This window comes from Cyrtonyx montezumae, unplaced genomic scaffold, assembly GCF_038088225.1.
Source record: "Cyrtonyx montezumae isolate F1298 unplaced genomic scaffold, pur_monq_1.0 scaffold_3, whole genome shotgun sequence".
NCBI classification, from domain to species: Eukaryota; Metazoa; Chordata; class Aves; order Galliformes; family Odontophoridae; genus Cyrtonyx; species Cyrtonyx montezumae.
In genome coordinates this window covers 128,025,308-128,042,479 of record NW_027072034.1, presented here as the reverse complement: position 1 = coordinate 128,042,479, position 17,172 = coordinate 128,025,308, and the positions used below count along the sequence as shown (strand labels likewise).

General features: G+C 43.3%; 2 protein-coding genes across 6 annotated transcripts in view; both read left to right on the top strand.

The window, feature by feature from the left end:
• LEMD3 (LEM domain containing 3) overlaps window positions 1–8,948 on the top strand; it is a 51,332-nt gene extending 42,384 nt beyond the window's left edge. For 2 of the 4 annotated variants that reach the window (XM_065743304.1, XM_065743303.1), the window contains 4 exons: window positions 2,235–2,316; window positions 7,177–7,282; window positions 7,364–7,442; window positions 7,703–8,948. In XM_065743304.1, coding sequence (XP_065599376.1) covers window positions 2,235–2,316; window positions 7,177–7,282; window positions 7,364–7,442; window positions 7,703–7,866 — 431 coding nt within the window. In that variant the 3' untranslated portion in view covers window positions 7,867–8,948. Of the gene's footprint in view, window positions 1–559; window positions 683–1,184; window positions 1,215–2,234; window positions 2,321–7,176; window positions 7,283–7,363; window positions 7,443–7,702 lie in introns of those variants that run through there. The other 2 variants (XR_010622574.1, XR_010622575.1) reach the window with 2 other exon arrangements.
• A 1,063-nt stretch (window positions 8,949–10,011) lies between these two features.
• The window catches only part of MSRB3 (methionine sulfoxide reductase B3), an 86,726-nt gene continuing 79,565 nt past the window's right edge, over window positions 10,012–17,172 (top strand). For both annotated transcript variants that reach the window (XM_065743335.1, XM_065743334.1), the window contains exon 1: window positions 10,012–10,203. In XM_065743335.1, the coding sequence (XP_065599407.1) occupies window positions 10,027–10,203 (177 nt within the window). In that variant the 5' untranslated portion in view covers window positions 10,012–10,026. The remainder of the gene's footprint in view (window positions 10,204–17,172) is intronic.

The following is a 17,172-nucleotide window of genomic DNA, read 5'->3' as shown; positions in this document are numbered from 1 at the left end:
AATTTAGAATTTCAATGGAGCACTTTCTTTTTTCTCCCACTTTGATAAGAAAGGCTAGTACTTGATAAATTAGTTAAATGTGGCTTAACGTGTATTTCTGACAGGCAGATTTATTCAGTGACTATGAAGCATTTTTAGAAAAAGGAGAATTCATCTTCATTTCCATGTACCACGCAGCTCTGAGCACACCTGTTCTACTACTATGAGCTTACATAAAGTTGGCAGCAGATCAGTTTTGCACCAGTGCTGGTGTTCTGCTCTGGCTGAAGTCATCTTTGCAAGGCCTGAAATTCTCTTGAGCTTTTGATTGAAACATTATTAGAAATTGGAGCAGGCAGAGATCGTTACTTTGCACAGCTTGCTGGTGTAGCTGCTTTCTTAAATTACTGTGGTTGGTTTTTTTTAGTTCAGAAATAGCTTTTTAGAAATGTTGATCCTGTGTGCCTACAGTTTCTGCAGGTAATCTCACCATTTTTTGTCACTGGAATAAAAGGCTGTGCTGAGTAAACCTAGCTATTAACAATCAGCACATAATTTCCTCAACCCCACACCTTTTCAGGTCCGGGTCCAGACTAGGCCACCCCAGATCACCTTCTCCAGTATGGTCTGGTGCCCCAGTGTACAATATGCTGGTGACATTTCACCCTCCCTTGATCTGCTGGAGCCGACCTACACAAGTAAGGTAAGTCCATTTATTTTTTCAATGTTGCTTAGTTCTGTAAAGTTTTATTGTATACCCTATGTATGATTTTTAACCTGGGGCAAAAAACTTTACAAAACCATGAGCTATTGAAAAAAGGACTTGTCCTTAAACTGTAGGCAGCTCAGAGAAGGATGCAGTGTCACCAGCACCGTTAGAAATCTTTTCCCAGGAGAAACTGTACAGTTGTTTAAGCTGTTGGTGACTTGGGCAACGTGCTTGAATGTTCTTATTAGAACATAGAAGTTTTAATTATTGAAGAAATAAGTTTTAATTATTTGAGGAACTTGTGGTAGGTTTGACGTTAGATTGAGGCAACTTCTTGTAACTTAGTTTGGTAACTTTTTTTTTCTTTTTAACCTTGAATGTCTCTAAGAACTGTTTATGCTGTGTCTGCAGGCTACTTTCTCATGTTTAGTGCTTTTCTTTCATCTGCAGTACTTCTGTGTGACTGACAACAAGGTTTTGTTTTGATGAGTTACAGGAAAACAGTGATGTTGATACATTGTGGATAAGATTTTGTTTTAAACTGCTGCCCAGAACTCAGACTGGTGTTGCTTGGAATGTAGCATCTTGAATCTACAAAGTAGAGATTGAAAAGGAGAAGCAGTAGCCTCAGCTTGGAACATCATTTTGTCTCGTGGAGAGTTCTGACCTTTAAACTCTTACATCTACTCATCTCCAGATCTTCGACGTGATACTTCTTTCAGGCGCTGGAAGTTGTTTTGCCAGGATACACACACACATCATTGGCCCTTTTCATGATGTGGGATGGCCTTAATTGAATCTAGAGGGCTCTTATTTATTCTTTTTCTCATTATACAGTCTTCTGTTGTGATCCCCAAATGGAGAATTTGGGAACTTTAGAAAGAAGACAATTATTTTAGAAGTTCACATAAATATTTAATGGAACTGTTCATCTCTGAAAGAATTGCTCTTGTTATTTTTAATTTCTATTTGTCTTGCGTCTGTTATGTCTTCTGGCATATTTCATTTTATTTTTTTCCCCCAAGTTTCTCATTACAGGTGTAGAGCTTCTGGGCTTCAAAAGCTCCATCCTTGGCAGTTGTTACTGTAACACAAATGGGTGTTTTGCTCTCCCTGTTTCTTAGTCAGATGGACAGCTGGCTGCCCCAAAAGTGGAAGGGGACGTTAATTTGTTAGGTATTTGAAACTGAGTGTTAACCTATAGCTCTAAAAACTTGATTCAGGTTCTAAGACGATATATCTTTTCAGAGGCACAATACCAACACTTTGTTTTCAACTGTATAGTATTTTTAAGTACTTCTAATTTCTTCCATTACTACGGCCTGAACATGAGAGAATGCATTATCTCTTTAAATCTAGCAGTTCTGTATCTAAAAGACAGCTGTTAGGTATGATACATTTTCCTTCCTGCAGTAAAAGACTGGAGAAAGTTAATTTGTGTGAAGCCTTCTCATACGTGGGTGAAAGTATTCTGTTTTTAATCTGTAGAGTGGTTAACTATTTAATATTGTGCATGTGGATGAATACTATTACATTTATTTTTTAGCATTTCATCTAGATAGAAGAAATTCACCGCCAAACAGCTTGACACCATGTCTAAAGATTCGCAATATGTTTGACCCTGTCATGTAAGTAAAAACTATTTGTATTTCTGTATTCGTTCAAAAGTGTCTACTTCCTTCTTGTGAGAAGGGTTTAGAAGTGAGTAAACGTGCATACCTTGAGAGAAGCAAACCAGTTGTACAAGATCTGTCTCCAGCATCTATGAGAAGACATAATTTTACTGTCTGTCTATTGTCCTTCATTGTCTTGTTTTTGTGTCTTTGGGTCTTGAATAAGAGTGTGGTGTTTAATAATGCTGTTTGGAGCATTGTTCTTATAATCCAACTTATTCTTCTCCATTAATTGATTCTTCAGATGTTCAATCCTATCAACTGACAGGGAAGACTTCTGGGGCCCAGTCCTAAAACACTGCAGATTTCTCAAGTATTAGGTGTTCTGAAACATTTAGGTTGTGATAGAAGTTGCATGGTTTGTATTTGGAATGCTCAGTTAAAAGCATTCACCACCTTATGGTAATATGACTGTTTAACTAATCACATTTTTTTAAAGGTTTTAAAGCAAATTATTGCAAAATACTGTATTCTAATGCTCAGATATTTATATATCTGAGTATCAATAAGTGCCAAACTTAGTCACGTGCCAAGAGTTAAAGCAGGATAATAAATGTTTGTAGTCTTTTAAAGCTTTATCTATTGTCCTTGATGAGGACTAGGTTGTATTAGAGGATGGGGACTTGTACAAGGAATGGAGATGTTGGTTCTGTCAGTTATGTCTTTCTAATCTTTGTTGGGTGCGGAGCAAGGACTTAAGTAACCTCTTTTGAAGTAACTTTTACCCTGATGCAATTACATGCAGGAAAGATAGAGATGTGCTGCTTTAGGGAAAAAGTGAGATGTTAATTGAGATTGAAGCATATGAAGAGGAGAGCGGAGCATAGAAGTGGTTGCTAATTTCATATCTGTTCAGTTTTGTTTCACCTTTAGCTATTCTTCATTACTTTAGTTTCTCGTCTTACTAACTAGAAAGCTGTTACCTAGTGTAGCTGAGGACAGTGTTATTCCTAGCATAAGAATTTAGACTAAAAACTGTTGTATTTAAGGCCAGATGATCGTAATGGACAGAGAACCCAGCTGTTGTTTCTTTCATAGTTGCAGTAAGACTGAACATGTAGGCATTGTTCTTGAGGCAGATTGATCGATCCTTTTCTAGGAGGATGGAACAAAAGATGAGATTTGCTGTGATTTTGAGTGCGATCAGTGTCCTTACTGTCCTTGTTCTGAAGGACACTGTGATTGATTGGTCCCAGTAGCACTGAGGTCTCCTCCTGAAGCTTCTGTGTAAGGTTTAGTGTTATATTGTATTAGTTGCTATACTGATAATGGAACTAGTAACTTGGATGTTACTTTGTTGGAAACAGCCTTCTCATATAGGGATACATTTGTTGTAGACTTGTTTCCAGTACTGACTCAGTCACCAAGTGTGTTTAAGCTGTTTTATAAAGTAGCATCTGTGTCCATTCAGCTACTTGGCTACTGTAACTGTCTAATACATTCTTTTTTGTTGTTCGTTTGTTTTGTTTGGTTTTAGAACTTCTTTCTTTTCATTCCAGTGTTGTCTTTTATTACAGAAACGATCGTTTCTGTAATAAAAAAAAATCATTTTTTATCTTCCAGCCCATTCCATTTCCATTAACTGTCTTGCAGAGGACTGTTCCTTAAGGGAGTATGTTTTTCACACCCTTGGAGTGACTTAAGAAACCCTCAGTGCAAGAAGAAATACTTCGATTCAACTGCTCACATCATCAGAGAAAGGAGGGCAGTGTTCTTATTCTGGTCTGGAAGAGCTGAATGCCTTCAGACCAACTGAAACACAGAATATACCTGTGTGTGTGTGTGTGGTTAGGTTTGCAATTATTTTTTGATTCCAGATGAGACATTTACGAAGAGTACAAGATATGTTTAAGAGAATAAGTTTTTAGCTGCTCTTTAAGTCATGCTATTAGATGCTAACTGTAAGTGACTTGAGTATGGTTCAGCAGTATGCCAGTAGCTGGTAGAAGAAGCCATCCGTAGTAGTAGTCTTCTGTCCTGATCTGAGAACCATCTGGAAAATATGCTGGTTAATTTGTATTTTCAGTGCTCATAGAGTCAGTAATTATCTTTTCACTGTCTAAAGTAAAAAAAAAACTTACCTGGACATTGTGAGCCTTCAGACCACAGCAGCTGACTTGAGATTATTATTTGATTTGACTATATGTCCTGAGCATTTACTGTGCCAGATGCTGAATTGGCCTTGGAAATAGCAGTCTAGACATCATTTGAATAAACAATTTTTCTGCATCTGCCACTAAAACAGTGATGAGAAAGGATCATAAAATATATGTAGAGTTCCTGCAAAACTTATGTTGATACTGAGGGGGGCACATGCAGGATTGTGGAAGGGACAGTCATTCTTTTTGTGAGCGGCTTGTTTCATTTTGGTAACTCCAAGTTAGCTGACAGCTGTTAATGTTTTGTGTCCCAGGTCTACAAAACTTCGTAAGCAAAATACATTAACAATATACTTACATTTCTAAATAGGAAATGGGCACTTCAGAGTACTGCAGTACAGCACTACAGAGTGATTTGCATTATTTGGGAAAAAGAATGTTTGGTTTACAGCAGACGAGCAGGAAGGATGATTGCCTACTTGTAACAGTATGGTCTCTCCTTGTGGTAGCTGCCTTTCTGCTGATAACAGCATGCTGCAGAAAAATCTGACCCCTTGGGCATGAGTCCTGAGCTGGGAGGGAGTGCACCCAAGGCAAGATTTCCAGGATTCTTAACTTTAAATTACTTCTACTTCCCTAACATTCTGAGCACAGCATGTTATTATTTAGAAAATAATGTTCAAACCTCTATCAAAGGGAAAGGAGACCTGTATATTCCCTTCATTTTCAGTAAGTAAAAAGAAAATGCTTTGTCTTTCAATCTGAGTAGGATGCGTCTTCTCCTAACTTCTGCAGGGTTTTAAGTTGTATGTGTTCTTTGATTTTTATTCTACATAAGAAAGGAGGAAGAGATTTAACAGTTTAGGCCTTATTTAGGGAAAACTACTCAAAACCTTTGATAGTATTACTGATAGAGTAGATTCATTGTTTGTTGCAAAGGCCATTCAGGTAGGTTTGAGGATGTATTAAGGCTGTTGAAATTGTTTTCCCTCTGCTTAGATTGATCTTATTAAAGCAAGATAGCCTGCAGCACCTTCAGGAAAAAAAATACTTGCATTGCTGAGAACACAAAACGCATGTAAAGATCAGTTACTCTTAACAATGAAATACTTTCTCATGAAAAGCCTGCCAAAATTTGAATCAGATTTTAATAACTCCCATTTCTGGAGCTCGGTCGGCGTGTTCTGTCGGTGCATTATGGGGCAAGTACAAATTGATGCTTTGTTTGGGAAAGGCAACAGCCATTTCAGTGATGAATGGTGTCTGAGTAGCTAAGAAACTACTTCAGCTTGCTGAAGCCCAGCATTTAATATTGCTCTGTGATTGCTGGTAGACATGGCAAAGTGGCAGAGGTCTGTACACTTGTTGTCTTCCCTTATTCTTCTGCTGAGGTAGGAATAGCTGAAGAGTGTCCTTCATGGAATACCAGCCAGCCTGTCTGAGTGGGACAATGAATTTGTGACTGCAGCTTCAGATAGGAAGGTGGTGATAGCAGGCTGTGACACCCAAGTATGGATTGTTCCTTTTGGTTCATAGGATTGAACTTTCTGAAGCAGGCCATTGGACCCAATCTTCTCGACCATTTGATAGCTTGAGATACTCAATCTGTCTCAAATGCCAGAAGATTGTATCGAGTCCTAAAGAAACCACTCAACTGGCAAGGGTGAGATTGTAGTGAGTGTGACAGGAGGATGTTTACTCTTCGTGGACTTGAATATGAGTAGACTTCATGTTGGCCTTCAGATAAATAGTTCTGTGCAAGTAACTCCAAAAAAGTTGGGAAATGGTGATTGGAAGTGACAGGAGGAACTGTTAAGAAAAAAAGCTTTCAGGGTTGATTCTGCTTCTGCGTGATCTTAACGCCTTCCTGTAGCTTCAAGTCGTTTCTTTAATTGGGAGCAATATAAAATGTTTTACTTTTGCCTTTCATCTTAGAGGAGAAAGATGAGTAATAGAACTAAAACTTGTGCGGCTGTTGACACAGTAGATGCTCAGTAGCTCTCTAAATTTGGTACTCCTTTCTAAAGATACTTACCATGCATGTGCACATAGAGAATTTGGCCTTAAGGGTTTTTGAACTTCCTTTGTTTTCTGAAGGGTTTTCCAAGTGTCACATTGAGTTCTTGTATGTCATGTAATGGAGCAATTTTTGGTTTTGAGTGGATAAAGTTGAAAACTTCAATTTTTATTCCAAGTGTGTTGCAAGTAGGTATGTCTTAAAATGTAGTTCTGTACTCTTTCCAAGTTTTTGATCTCAGCTCTAAGCAAGCAATCAAAAATGTACAGAGGGTTTGTCCAAGTAGCGTAGCGCAAGAGGGGAACATCTGTAGAGAAAAATAAAGGATGGTAAAGGCCTGGTAGTATGCTGTATGCAATTCAAGACTTAGGCTTTAAACTGCTGTAATCAGATCCGATGGACTAAGTACCTGTTGGCAGCTGGAGTGCATTAAATGCCCTCTTGAGTGTATCTTTCAGATAAATCCCAAAATAGTTTACTTGGTGTACTCTAAGATGTTTTGCTGATGCAAACCAAAGCATAGAACGTGGGGGTGAGGGAAAACATGCGTTTTTATAAATACTACTGAGTCATAATCTATATGCTTCATTCTAGTGTCCTTTCACGTTGCTAGAGCTGTGAATGCTTTTGTTCCTATGTCATCTCTTGTAACGTCTTAAAAGTAGACATGTCTAATTAAATCTTTTATGATTTGCTTAGGGAAATAGGTGATCACTGGCATCTAGCAATTCAGGAAGCAATCTTGGAGAAATGCAGCGATAACGATGGAATTGTTCATATTGCTGTGGACAAAAATTCACGTGAGGTGGGTGTCCTTCCAGTGATATCTTGATAATGTATTTCTCCTTGTCAGCTGGACTTTAACAAAAACTCTTTCTTAATGCAGGGTTGTGTATATGTCAAGTGTCTGTCTCCGGAGTACGCGGGGAAGGCTTTTAAGGCATTACATGGCTCTTGGTTTGATGGTAAGAGATGGGGGTTTGTGACAAAATGTGGGTAGAAATGGCAGAAGTTGGTTGCGGTTCGGAGTCCTTTTAAGTGGCCAAATGTTCTATTACAGCTCAATACTTTTATATACAAGAGTTGTCCCTTTAGTAGCCCTTATCACCTGTGAAGCTAATTGCAGCGTAATGAAAAACGCTTGGGTTTGTTTGCTGCATCCTGAGGCAAAATGTAATGATGGTAAACTGGAGGACTTTTGTTTTTGCATTTCTTTGCCTTACAGGGAAGCTGGTAACAGTAAAATACCTGCGGCTAGATCGCTACCATCATCGTTTTCCCCAGGCTCTTACCTGCAACACTCCACTAAAGCCATCAAACAAACACATGAACTCTATGTCACATCTCCGTCTTCGGACAGGCACAACTAATTCTCAGGGAAGTTCCTGAGGAGACTTTCTACAACCGCTAGGACTGTTACTTGCAACAGGAATATTCCTGTTTGGCTGCCGTCTTCCTTTTTTAGTGCTTTTTGTATGTAATACTTTAATGATTTAAATAAAAGTTGGAACGTTCCAGAAATCTTGTTTCCAAAGGGACTTAGCAGCGAGGCAGTAATACTGAGCTGACAGGAAAAAGAAATGGCTTCAGGAAGTTTTGCGGGGCTGTGTTAAAGCAATGCATTTAAGTTTTGCATGTGGAATACCGGATTCATTAAACATTTTCAGATGTGGTGACTGTATTTTTTTTATTTTTTTATTTTTTTGCACCAAGAAGTGTTTTTGGTAATACAAAAGCATGGAGAAAAGCAGACTTCCTGTATATCCATAGTTTCCTGTGAAATAATCTTGTGGGTATTTTATAACAAACAACCTACGGTTCCTGATGGTGAATAAGTTTAAAAAAAAAAAAAGAAAAAAAATATATTTTTTTCATTCAATATTAGTTTTTTTTTTTTTTCTTCCGTAAAATAATAATTTTCTGCAGCTAGGGTATGGGGAAAGTTAATCTGGCATTAGTGGTTGCATATAAGTGTGATGGAAAACGAACTGAATGCGGACGTACTGGGTTTTGTATATAAATGTAAATGCTGGTGGTGGCAAAACTGGTTTTGTTCTGTGAGGATGTCTGCGTCGAAGCAGTGAATAAGCTTCCTATTTTATTCAAAACCTAATGTTTTATATGGGTTTGGCTGCACCATGACGAGAGGCCAAATACCTTAAAGTGTTAGATACAGGTTAAATATCTTTTATAGGTTTTATATTAAAATACCTTATGATTTTGTGTGAGAGGTCTGATACCAATTGTAACGAATTCAAATTTGTGAGCAATAAAGACACAATTGGCAGATACTGGAAAAGCATTTTGTGAAAAGCTGTATTTATTATTACAATGGTCAGGGCTGTGGCAAAAGACCGTTTGGGATTAAGGGATGAACCAGTTACCTTCTAAACTGTTACAAGGTGCTCGCTTCCCTGCAGTGGTTTTGGCTGACACCAGCTGGAAGCATGGCTCACAGTAAATCTTGTGATTGTGAGTTTGTAAACCTGGCAGAAATTTGCCTAGAAGTGCAGAACTGTCACTGAGAAGCCTAAGTTGCAAATGTGAGATTATTGGCTCCTTCAATCCCCGCTCCTACGTGATTTTATCTGAGTTCCTGAGTGAGCACCCCGCAGGGGCTGGGACTGGAAGTGCACCGGCCCAAAGAGATGACTGAACTCACTTTACTTTGTAGATAACGATGGATTTGCAGTATGGACTTGCACAAATAATGCACGTTTTTCTTACGGTTAAGTAAACATGATGCACACTGTTCTGCAAGAGAAACCCTACTGTGCCTTACCTTCGTGCTTTTGTGGGCACCATGTTTATTATCGGGGAGTTTGTTAACCGAGACGTTTTAAATCCTCAGTTTTATGTCTCAGATGCTAATGAATGAGTATATATAATATATAATTCCACTTACCGAGGACAAGTACATATTTTTGATGGGTAAGTGGATTGTGCCAGGTCTGGTAGATTTCAACGAGTTTTACTATAGACATATATGTATAATATACATGTATATGTACTATATATATGTATATAAACTAACGGCGTTGTATCGATGTGCATCAGTGACTCGTGAAGCTGACCTTAGTGACCCATCTTGTGACCCGTTGCAAGAGTGAATGTAAAAATAGTTGTGGCATTTTCAAAGGTCGCCTCTCGATGCAGCCGCATCCATCTTGCTTCTGAAATATACTTCTTGTAAACACTGTACATTATTATTGTAATATGTACTACTACGCGGCTTCTTTTACCTTAATCTGTTCAGTTGAGCGATGTCCCTTCCTCCACGAGGGGGACGTGTATAATGCCGAACGCTTGAGAGGATGTTCGCTGTAATTTGTCACCCTGTCCTGTAAAAACCAACGCTACGCGCACCACACTCGAATTAAAGGTCTATTAGGGCGTTTTCTTTTTTACACGCGTCTGCCGTCGTGCATCCGCGGTCGCCTCTCTCCCCGGCGGGCCGGCTCTCGGCCGGGGGCTCCGCGCTGCGGGGCCGGGCCGCCCGCGCCGTGCTCTTATTTGGCGTCGGCCGCCGGTGCCCAGGAATTTCCCGTCATGCCTCCCTGGGCGGCGGGCCCGTCCCCGCCATCCCGGGGGGCGGAGGGGGGGCGGTGTGGGGTGGGGAGGGGAGCCGCGGCCGCCGCTCCCTCGGGCCTCCCCTCATGCGCGCTGCGCCGCCGCCGCTCCTCGCCTCACTCGTCCTGGCGCTGGCGGCCGCCGCAGGAGCCGCAGGTAGGAACCGCCGCGCACCGCCGCGGGGAGGGCGGGCCGGGGGGCTGCGGCCGGGGGAGGGGCGGCGGGGCCGCGGGCCGGGGCCGGGCCGCACCTGCTGGGGGAGGGGCGGGGCGGGGGCGCCTGCGAGGAGCGGGGGGCGGCGGGAGGGCCGCGGGGCCGCGTTGGGAGCCCGGAGGGAATTGGCCCGCGTGGTGCTCTTCCCCCGCCGAAGCGACGCAGCTCAGTCCTGCTCCCCGGCTCCTAGCTGCGCCGCAGCTGCGTGCCTTAGCGCTTCGTCACTGCTCCCCGTCTGCCACACTTGGTCGGTAGCGGTGCCCTTTGCGCCCGCCGTCCTCATCCGACGCCCGCTCGGAGCCGCTCGCACGGCGCGGCTTCATTTAGGACAGCGTTTCTTAATTGTCGTTTAGAGTTTGCGCCGGGAATGAGCTACGGGGAATGGCTTAACCGGAGGTACTGTAGCGCTCAGATGAGAGAAGCTTTGGTTTGGATGGAGTTCTGCGGCGATTTCCCCAAACCACCGGGCTTGGTGGAGTTGGGCCGTAGCTCAGCTGCAGACTGCGGTTGGTTGCTCATTTTCCTGCCTGACGTTTCTTGGGTATCTATAATACACATCCGAGAAGGCCTTTTAGGAGGAAAAAATAGAACTCTTCTAACGCTGTCCTTAAAAATAGCGCCTTTGTGTGTGGGGTAGCGTCGCTATATTTGGTGACAAAGCCATATAAAGCAGTTGATCCTCGACAAAAATAAAATCTTTTGACGGAACGACCTTGTTGATTTTTCCAAGCGGGGCTGCTCTGCCCTCTCGCTGGGGTTGGGTTAGTGCACTTTTTCCGCCTGCGTGTACCCTAAGGATTCCTCACGGCTCTGTGCTAAAGGAAACTCGCACATGAGGAAAGCACTTGGTGTTTTGCCCTGTAGTTATGAAGGCATGGCAGGATTTTGTTTGCCTGCTTGCATTCAGGCTACTTTGTAAGACAATACCTGTTTGTGTCACTGAAAGCCTAGCCTGTTCAGTGCATGAACGATACTAGAAAACAACGTTTCCCTTTTAGGTATATTGTAAAGGGTTCCTTCATTACGTTGTTGGCTGTATTGTAAGGGAGTGGAGAGCAGGAGGGAGACGGGGGAGAAGAGATCTATCTGTTAAGGATTTAATCTTCTCAGCCAGAGGTTAAGAAGTCTGCTGTCTGCATCCATTGGCATCGCTACAAGTGCAGGACAGCCATCCAGTTGTCACACAGCTTCGTTGGGTTGTGTCATTTGAGTGTCCTCGTTACAGATCAACATTTAAGCAATGTGCATCTTCAATCATAGGTAGGGAATAGGATCTGTTTATTTTTATTTTTTCTACTTTTCTTGCTCCAGTTTTGGCAGCACCCACAGTACTGACGTCTGTTCACTGCAGGGAGCACAGCTGATGGCAAAGCAGGATAAGCTGTAACCTCACTGTAGCTCTGTCCAGCCCTGAACTGCTTACAGGTTTCTTCAGCCAACAGACCCCAGGAAAACTGAGCCTTGCATTTCTGGTGTTTGCACAATGGTGTTCATTAGAATTTATTCTGAATAAAGCCAGGCAAGAATTTTAGCTTACCCTGAGTCATGGGGTGTCATGCTTGTTTTGGAGCAGGCTCCAAGGCTGGAGGGAAACTGGGTGTCTCTTGCTCTGGAGTACTTGTGTCCTTACATGGATTTATTTAGAGGCAACTTTCTCTCCATGAACTAGAGAGCTTTGAAACATGAAAACAAAACCAGAATAACCTGCCAGCCTTTAGGGTGTTCATTCTCTAACATCTGGTAGAGCAAGAAGTGGCTGCAGGTGGACTCTCCCTTCCCTTGCTCTTTCCACTTCTGCAGGACTGCATTATGATCTTCCAGATGCTTTGCTTGCCTTGGGAAGATGTTAGGTTCTCATCCAAGTACTGGAGGTAGGAGCTTAAACAGAAGCACAAAACTGAGCACTCCAGTCCTCCTCTGTGTAATTCTGTGGATATGTAACAAACTAACGGTGATCTGAAATAACTTCCAGTCTTCCACTTAGGAAAGGACAGAGAGCACGTGTTACAGCATCAGCTTCTGCCACAGGGTGAAGAGTGGCATTCTGGGTTTTAGAGGGGACTTTGTCCTTCACCTGTGGGGATGGGATCTTTAGGTTTTGTCTGAAAATAGGCTATGAGAATTCTTTGGGAAATCCATTCACCATGAGGCAATTGGAAATTATAATTTGTTTCCTTTGCTTCAGCCTTCTGGTTCTCATGTAACAGCTCCGTTCCAGTGGCATTATCTGACAGCCACACAATCCAGCACTGTTCCTGGGCATAAAGAGGCTTTTCTCAGTAAGGGCTTTAGGACCTGAGGAGCTCAAACAATGCTAGCCCAAACCCAGCAAGGGCAGTGCTTAAACATACATGGCGCTCACTCATTTACACTGTTTCTACAGGCTTCCCTTTTAGCATCCTGTGACATGATTAATGGTACAAGTGCTTCTTTATTTATAGGGAGCACTGGCAGTGATGTTTTCAGTAAGTTTTATATTGAAACACGATTCAGCTTTTGACTGTTTAGACAAAGTCTGAAGATGGGACTTCTGCCCAACTCCCTGGCTTGTGCTTTCTGCTCAGTAGCTTCTGAACATGGAGGATGAATGATATCTTTGAAACACAGACATCAGCGTGGCAAAGTGCACAGAGCGTGCTCGTGTATTGTGTTGTAGGGAAGTGTAGTCATGTCCAAGAACTCCAAGAGCGACTCCGTGTGCAGCGCTTGGAATTGTGTCCCTGGGGAGCCTTGTAACTCCATGTTCCTCCAAACAGAGACAACGCCTTCGCCTTCCACCTGATGGAAAACAAAGCCCGGCTGCCAGGAAACAATAGCACTGGGGAAGGGACTGCCAAATGCCATCAGTTTCACTTGGGCTGCACAATGTGAGTGGGAAAAAGAAATCAACCCAGGGCATCTCAGCAGCTTCCTGAGGAAGCGATCCACGCCAGTCAGTGCCAGAAGAAAGCAGTCCCGAAACATGCTCTGCCTAGATAAACGTTGCCCTGTTCTTGACGAGCTCTGTTCCTCAGCACCTTGTTCTCGACTGTGCCATGCCTCCAAATGCAGGCAGGGAAGGTGTGGGTGATTTACACCACTGCTCTGCTGAAGGGCTCTGTGCAGCTGGTTGCCTGGGGTCGAGTTCACATGGGTGTTGTTCTCAGTCCACGTGATGGTGTTTGACAGCACAATGCGCCTGGCCTTTGGATTCCTGTGCGTGCTTCCAGAGCACAGAGCCAAGATAGAGCAAGCATCGATCTGACATGGAGTTGCTGCACCTGCCAGTGGTGATCCTGAGAGCAGGGCTGGAAGAGTAGCTGGTGAGGCTCAGTTCCTGTGCCTGTGGGGTGGGAGAGCTGGGAGCAAGGAGGGAGCAGGCACACTGCTGTGGGCTTGGGAAGGGCAGAAGGATCAAGGGGAGCCAGGCAGCCCTGTGGCCTGAGGGCCTGAAATGCATAGCAGAAACTTCCAAGAGGAAGGATTTCTTGGGTATCTTAGTTTTGTTTTGTAGTTCAATCATCTCTGCTTTCTGAAGGCTGCAGGAAAAGTAAGTCAGCAGCGTTGGGCAGAGAGCCTTAGTCTTTGACTGCTTGCTGTGAGAACTGCACTTTTGGACTGTATCCTTAGTTCCTTCTATTTTTTACAGGATTAGAATCAGTGAAAGGATACTCCATGCTGATAGCATATCTTATTAAAGCCTATTTCCACAAGAGAAATGTGGGGGACGTGCTTTGCCCTGGCTCCTGCAGGCAATTAGCGGCTGGCTCCGAGGGAGGCACTGGGCGCCGCTGGTTTTCAGTCCTGCACAGAGCTTGGCACTCTGCATGCAAAAGCTCAAGGCAGCTTTGCTGCTTGCCTCTGAACTTCAGAGAGGTGCTGAGCTGCACCGAGCTGTTGGAGCGCTGGTGAAACCATGCTGCGTGGGGCTGCTGTGCAAGATCTTCAGACTGCCTCTGAAGTCCTTTAATATGTGAAATGCAGAGCTGTCTGGGGGAGGGGGGTAGCTTCTTGGTGTGTTACTGTTTAGGAAGAGAGACATTTTCAGAGTGTTGTTGCAGGACCACAGTCGCTCTTGTGGATAAACAAAGTTCTTCCCAGGTCTTTGCAGAGGTTAGATTTTCTGAATCACTTTCTTTCCCTCTTTTGAACTCTTCCTGATTTCTTCTGTCTTATGCCCCAAGCTGGCACGAAATTCCAGGTGGTACCTCATTGCTGCTGAGTAGAGCAGGTTCCCTCCCCAGCTCCTGCTGTTAGGTATTACACTTCTCTTTTTGATAAACTCCAAATTGTCACTTGCCTTTTTTTTGCAGCAGTTATCACAGCGGTGGCTCAGTTAATGGACACTGTAACCTTGACATCCTTTTCTGCAGTACTGCTGCTCATCTTGTAGTTTCCATTTTGGTTTTGTGCGTTTGAGTGCTTTTGTGGTTTGTTTGTTTGTTTTTAAAGACCAAATGCATTTCTTTGTACTTGGCCGTACTGAATCTCATTTACTGTTTTTTGACCATTTTCCCCTTCCTGAGGATCACGCTGAGTTCTGCTCAGCCTTTGGGGTGCTGCATGCTCCTTCCAGGTCAGTGTCTGCAGTGCTTTTAGATCCCAGCACGAGAGGTGCTGATCAGAGCTGTGCCCTTGGCAGTCATTGGGGTGTTCTCCCAGCCTGGCAGCCCACTGTGTTCTCAAGCTGTGGTGCCATGATCCAGAAGGAAGATGCTTTTCCAGTTTATTTATAAAAATACCACTAGGAGCTCTAGAAAAAAAGTGTATGATATTTGAGATCTCTTGGATGTGCTGCTTTACTCCTGCTTGTAGAAAAGAATACAAATCCATCTTGGCTGTTTGTTGCTTTGTTACTTTTCAATTGCCTATTCATGTTTGGTTTTCTTTTGTTTTTCAATTTGTTAAAAAGCTTTCTGATGTTGGAGGTATGCTCACAGACATCAGTGTGACTGGTTTGGCATGCACAGTCTCCAAAGCTGTGTCGAGAAAGGAAAAGAGACAAAAGTATGAGAGATAATGGACAGTCAGGAATACACTTTGTGTTGATAGAGAAGTAATGCTGAGAAGAACATGATTATTACCCCCAAGTTTTTCATGGGATTTGTGTAATGGACCCTTCCTGAGCAGTAGGACACAAATGGTATTTTGGTAGTGTGTTTTGGGTGATCTTGGAGGAGAAATAGGAAGTTATTACTCAGCTTCTGAGAGACAGTCATTTCCAGCACTGTTAACATCCCTTGACATCCTGACTGCAGGAAGAGAAGGTTTAGCCAGGCTGCCATTTACCTTTGATCAAGACATGAAATCAATACAGGTGAAGTCCTGCTGGTGATTAACCAGCTCTGTGACACTGCAATGGGAGAGCTTGGAGTAGAGAGTGCTACTCATAGTTTTTGTGTTCCGAACTTCTGCCCGTCCTGCCTTGCTCAGCCCAAATAAGGGATTGTTTGTGCCATGGGCTGAGATGCCCTTGAGCTGCCTCAGCAGAGCCAACCTCAGACCTGCAAACGTGCATGGCAGTGCTAGGAACGTTTCCAGTGGTCATAGCGGAAACATCCTGAAACCAAGTGCTGCCACCATCCTGAGCACTGGGTCTTTGAGTTATCATCAGTCAGGGGGTTGGAATTACCCACTTCCCTCTGCTCCTTTTTCTTTCTCTCTGCTCATGTCATTTACTGCCTGGGACTGGGACTTGTTCCTGCAGCATTTACCTCCGAGCGAACACACAATTTGTGGTGCTCACTGGATGCTCCGTGGCTCTCAATTGAAATGAAGCTGTGCAGATTCTAGCAGAAGACTAACACAGGCCCTGCAGAATTGTGTTTGCAATTACTGCACAGCAAACAGCTGTGATTCTAGTATATCCCCCATTTCATCAAATAGCTTTGTTCTGGGGACGGATACAGAATGCCAGCATTTGTGGCGGTGTTCTGTAAGCTGACAAAGCGTTGTGAGGGCTGCTCGTGAACCCAGTGTGAGCTGTGTGACGTGGGGACAGACCCCTCCCCATCCCTCCTGGCAGTGGGCACACAGCCGAGACCTGTGAATGCCTTCATAGCTGAAGCTTAAAAACACCTCAACTTGCTCGTTTCAATTTCTGGCATTTCTGCAGGCAGAAGTGAGAGCCCACAGAAGTTACAAAACTTTCTGCACGTTTATACAAGTGCTGTAAAAGTAATAACGCTGAATAAATACAAGGACTGCTCCTATTTTATTGTGTTGGCCCACGCTGTCAGAGGCGGATGGTGGTGGTATGGCAGTAGAGGCTGAACCTTCCCACCAATATCCCATTACATGTTGTCACCCCGTGACAGATGGCAGCAGAGGGGCACTCTGACACAAGGGTGTCTGAAATGGAAGTGCGTCTGAAGTGAAGGTATGAAATTGAATTCCTCCATGTGGAAAACATTGCTCCCACTGACATTAATCGATGCTTGCTGAACATTTATGGAGACCAAAGAGTGGACGTGAGCACAGAGGGACAGAGGGTGGTGCGTTTCAGCAGTGGAAACAGTGACAGTGGGGCACCTCTGCTGGTGCAGATTTTGACAAGCACAGCATGCAGGCTTTTGTTCATTGCTGGTAGAAAATGCACAGCTAACGGTGCTGGCTGTGTTGAAATAGTTTGTAGCTGACGATTTTCTCCATCAAATAGTGTTATTTTGCTCTTTCTATCTGTTGTCATTTCTATGGGAATTAATAGGAGGTATTACTTTTGGAGCAGCAGTAGACTTGTGACCGACAATTGTGTCTTTTTAAACCCTCGAAGTGGACACAAACTTGGTACATCCATAGTGTAGAGTAAATAACTCCTAATGACGATACTCCACCAGGGAATAGTATAGAAGATGGTATATTTCAAGTAGTTCTATACAAACAGTTATACAGGTAATACAAAAGAGAAGATGGCTCACCTTTAAGATGACAAGG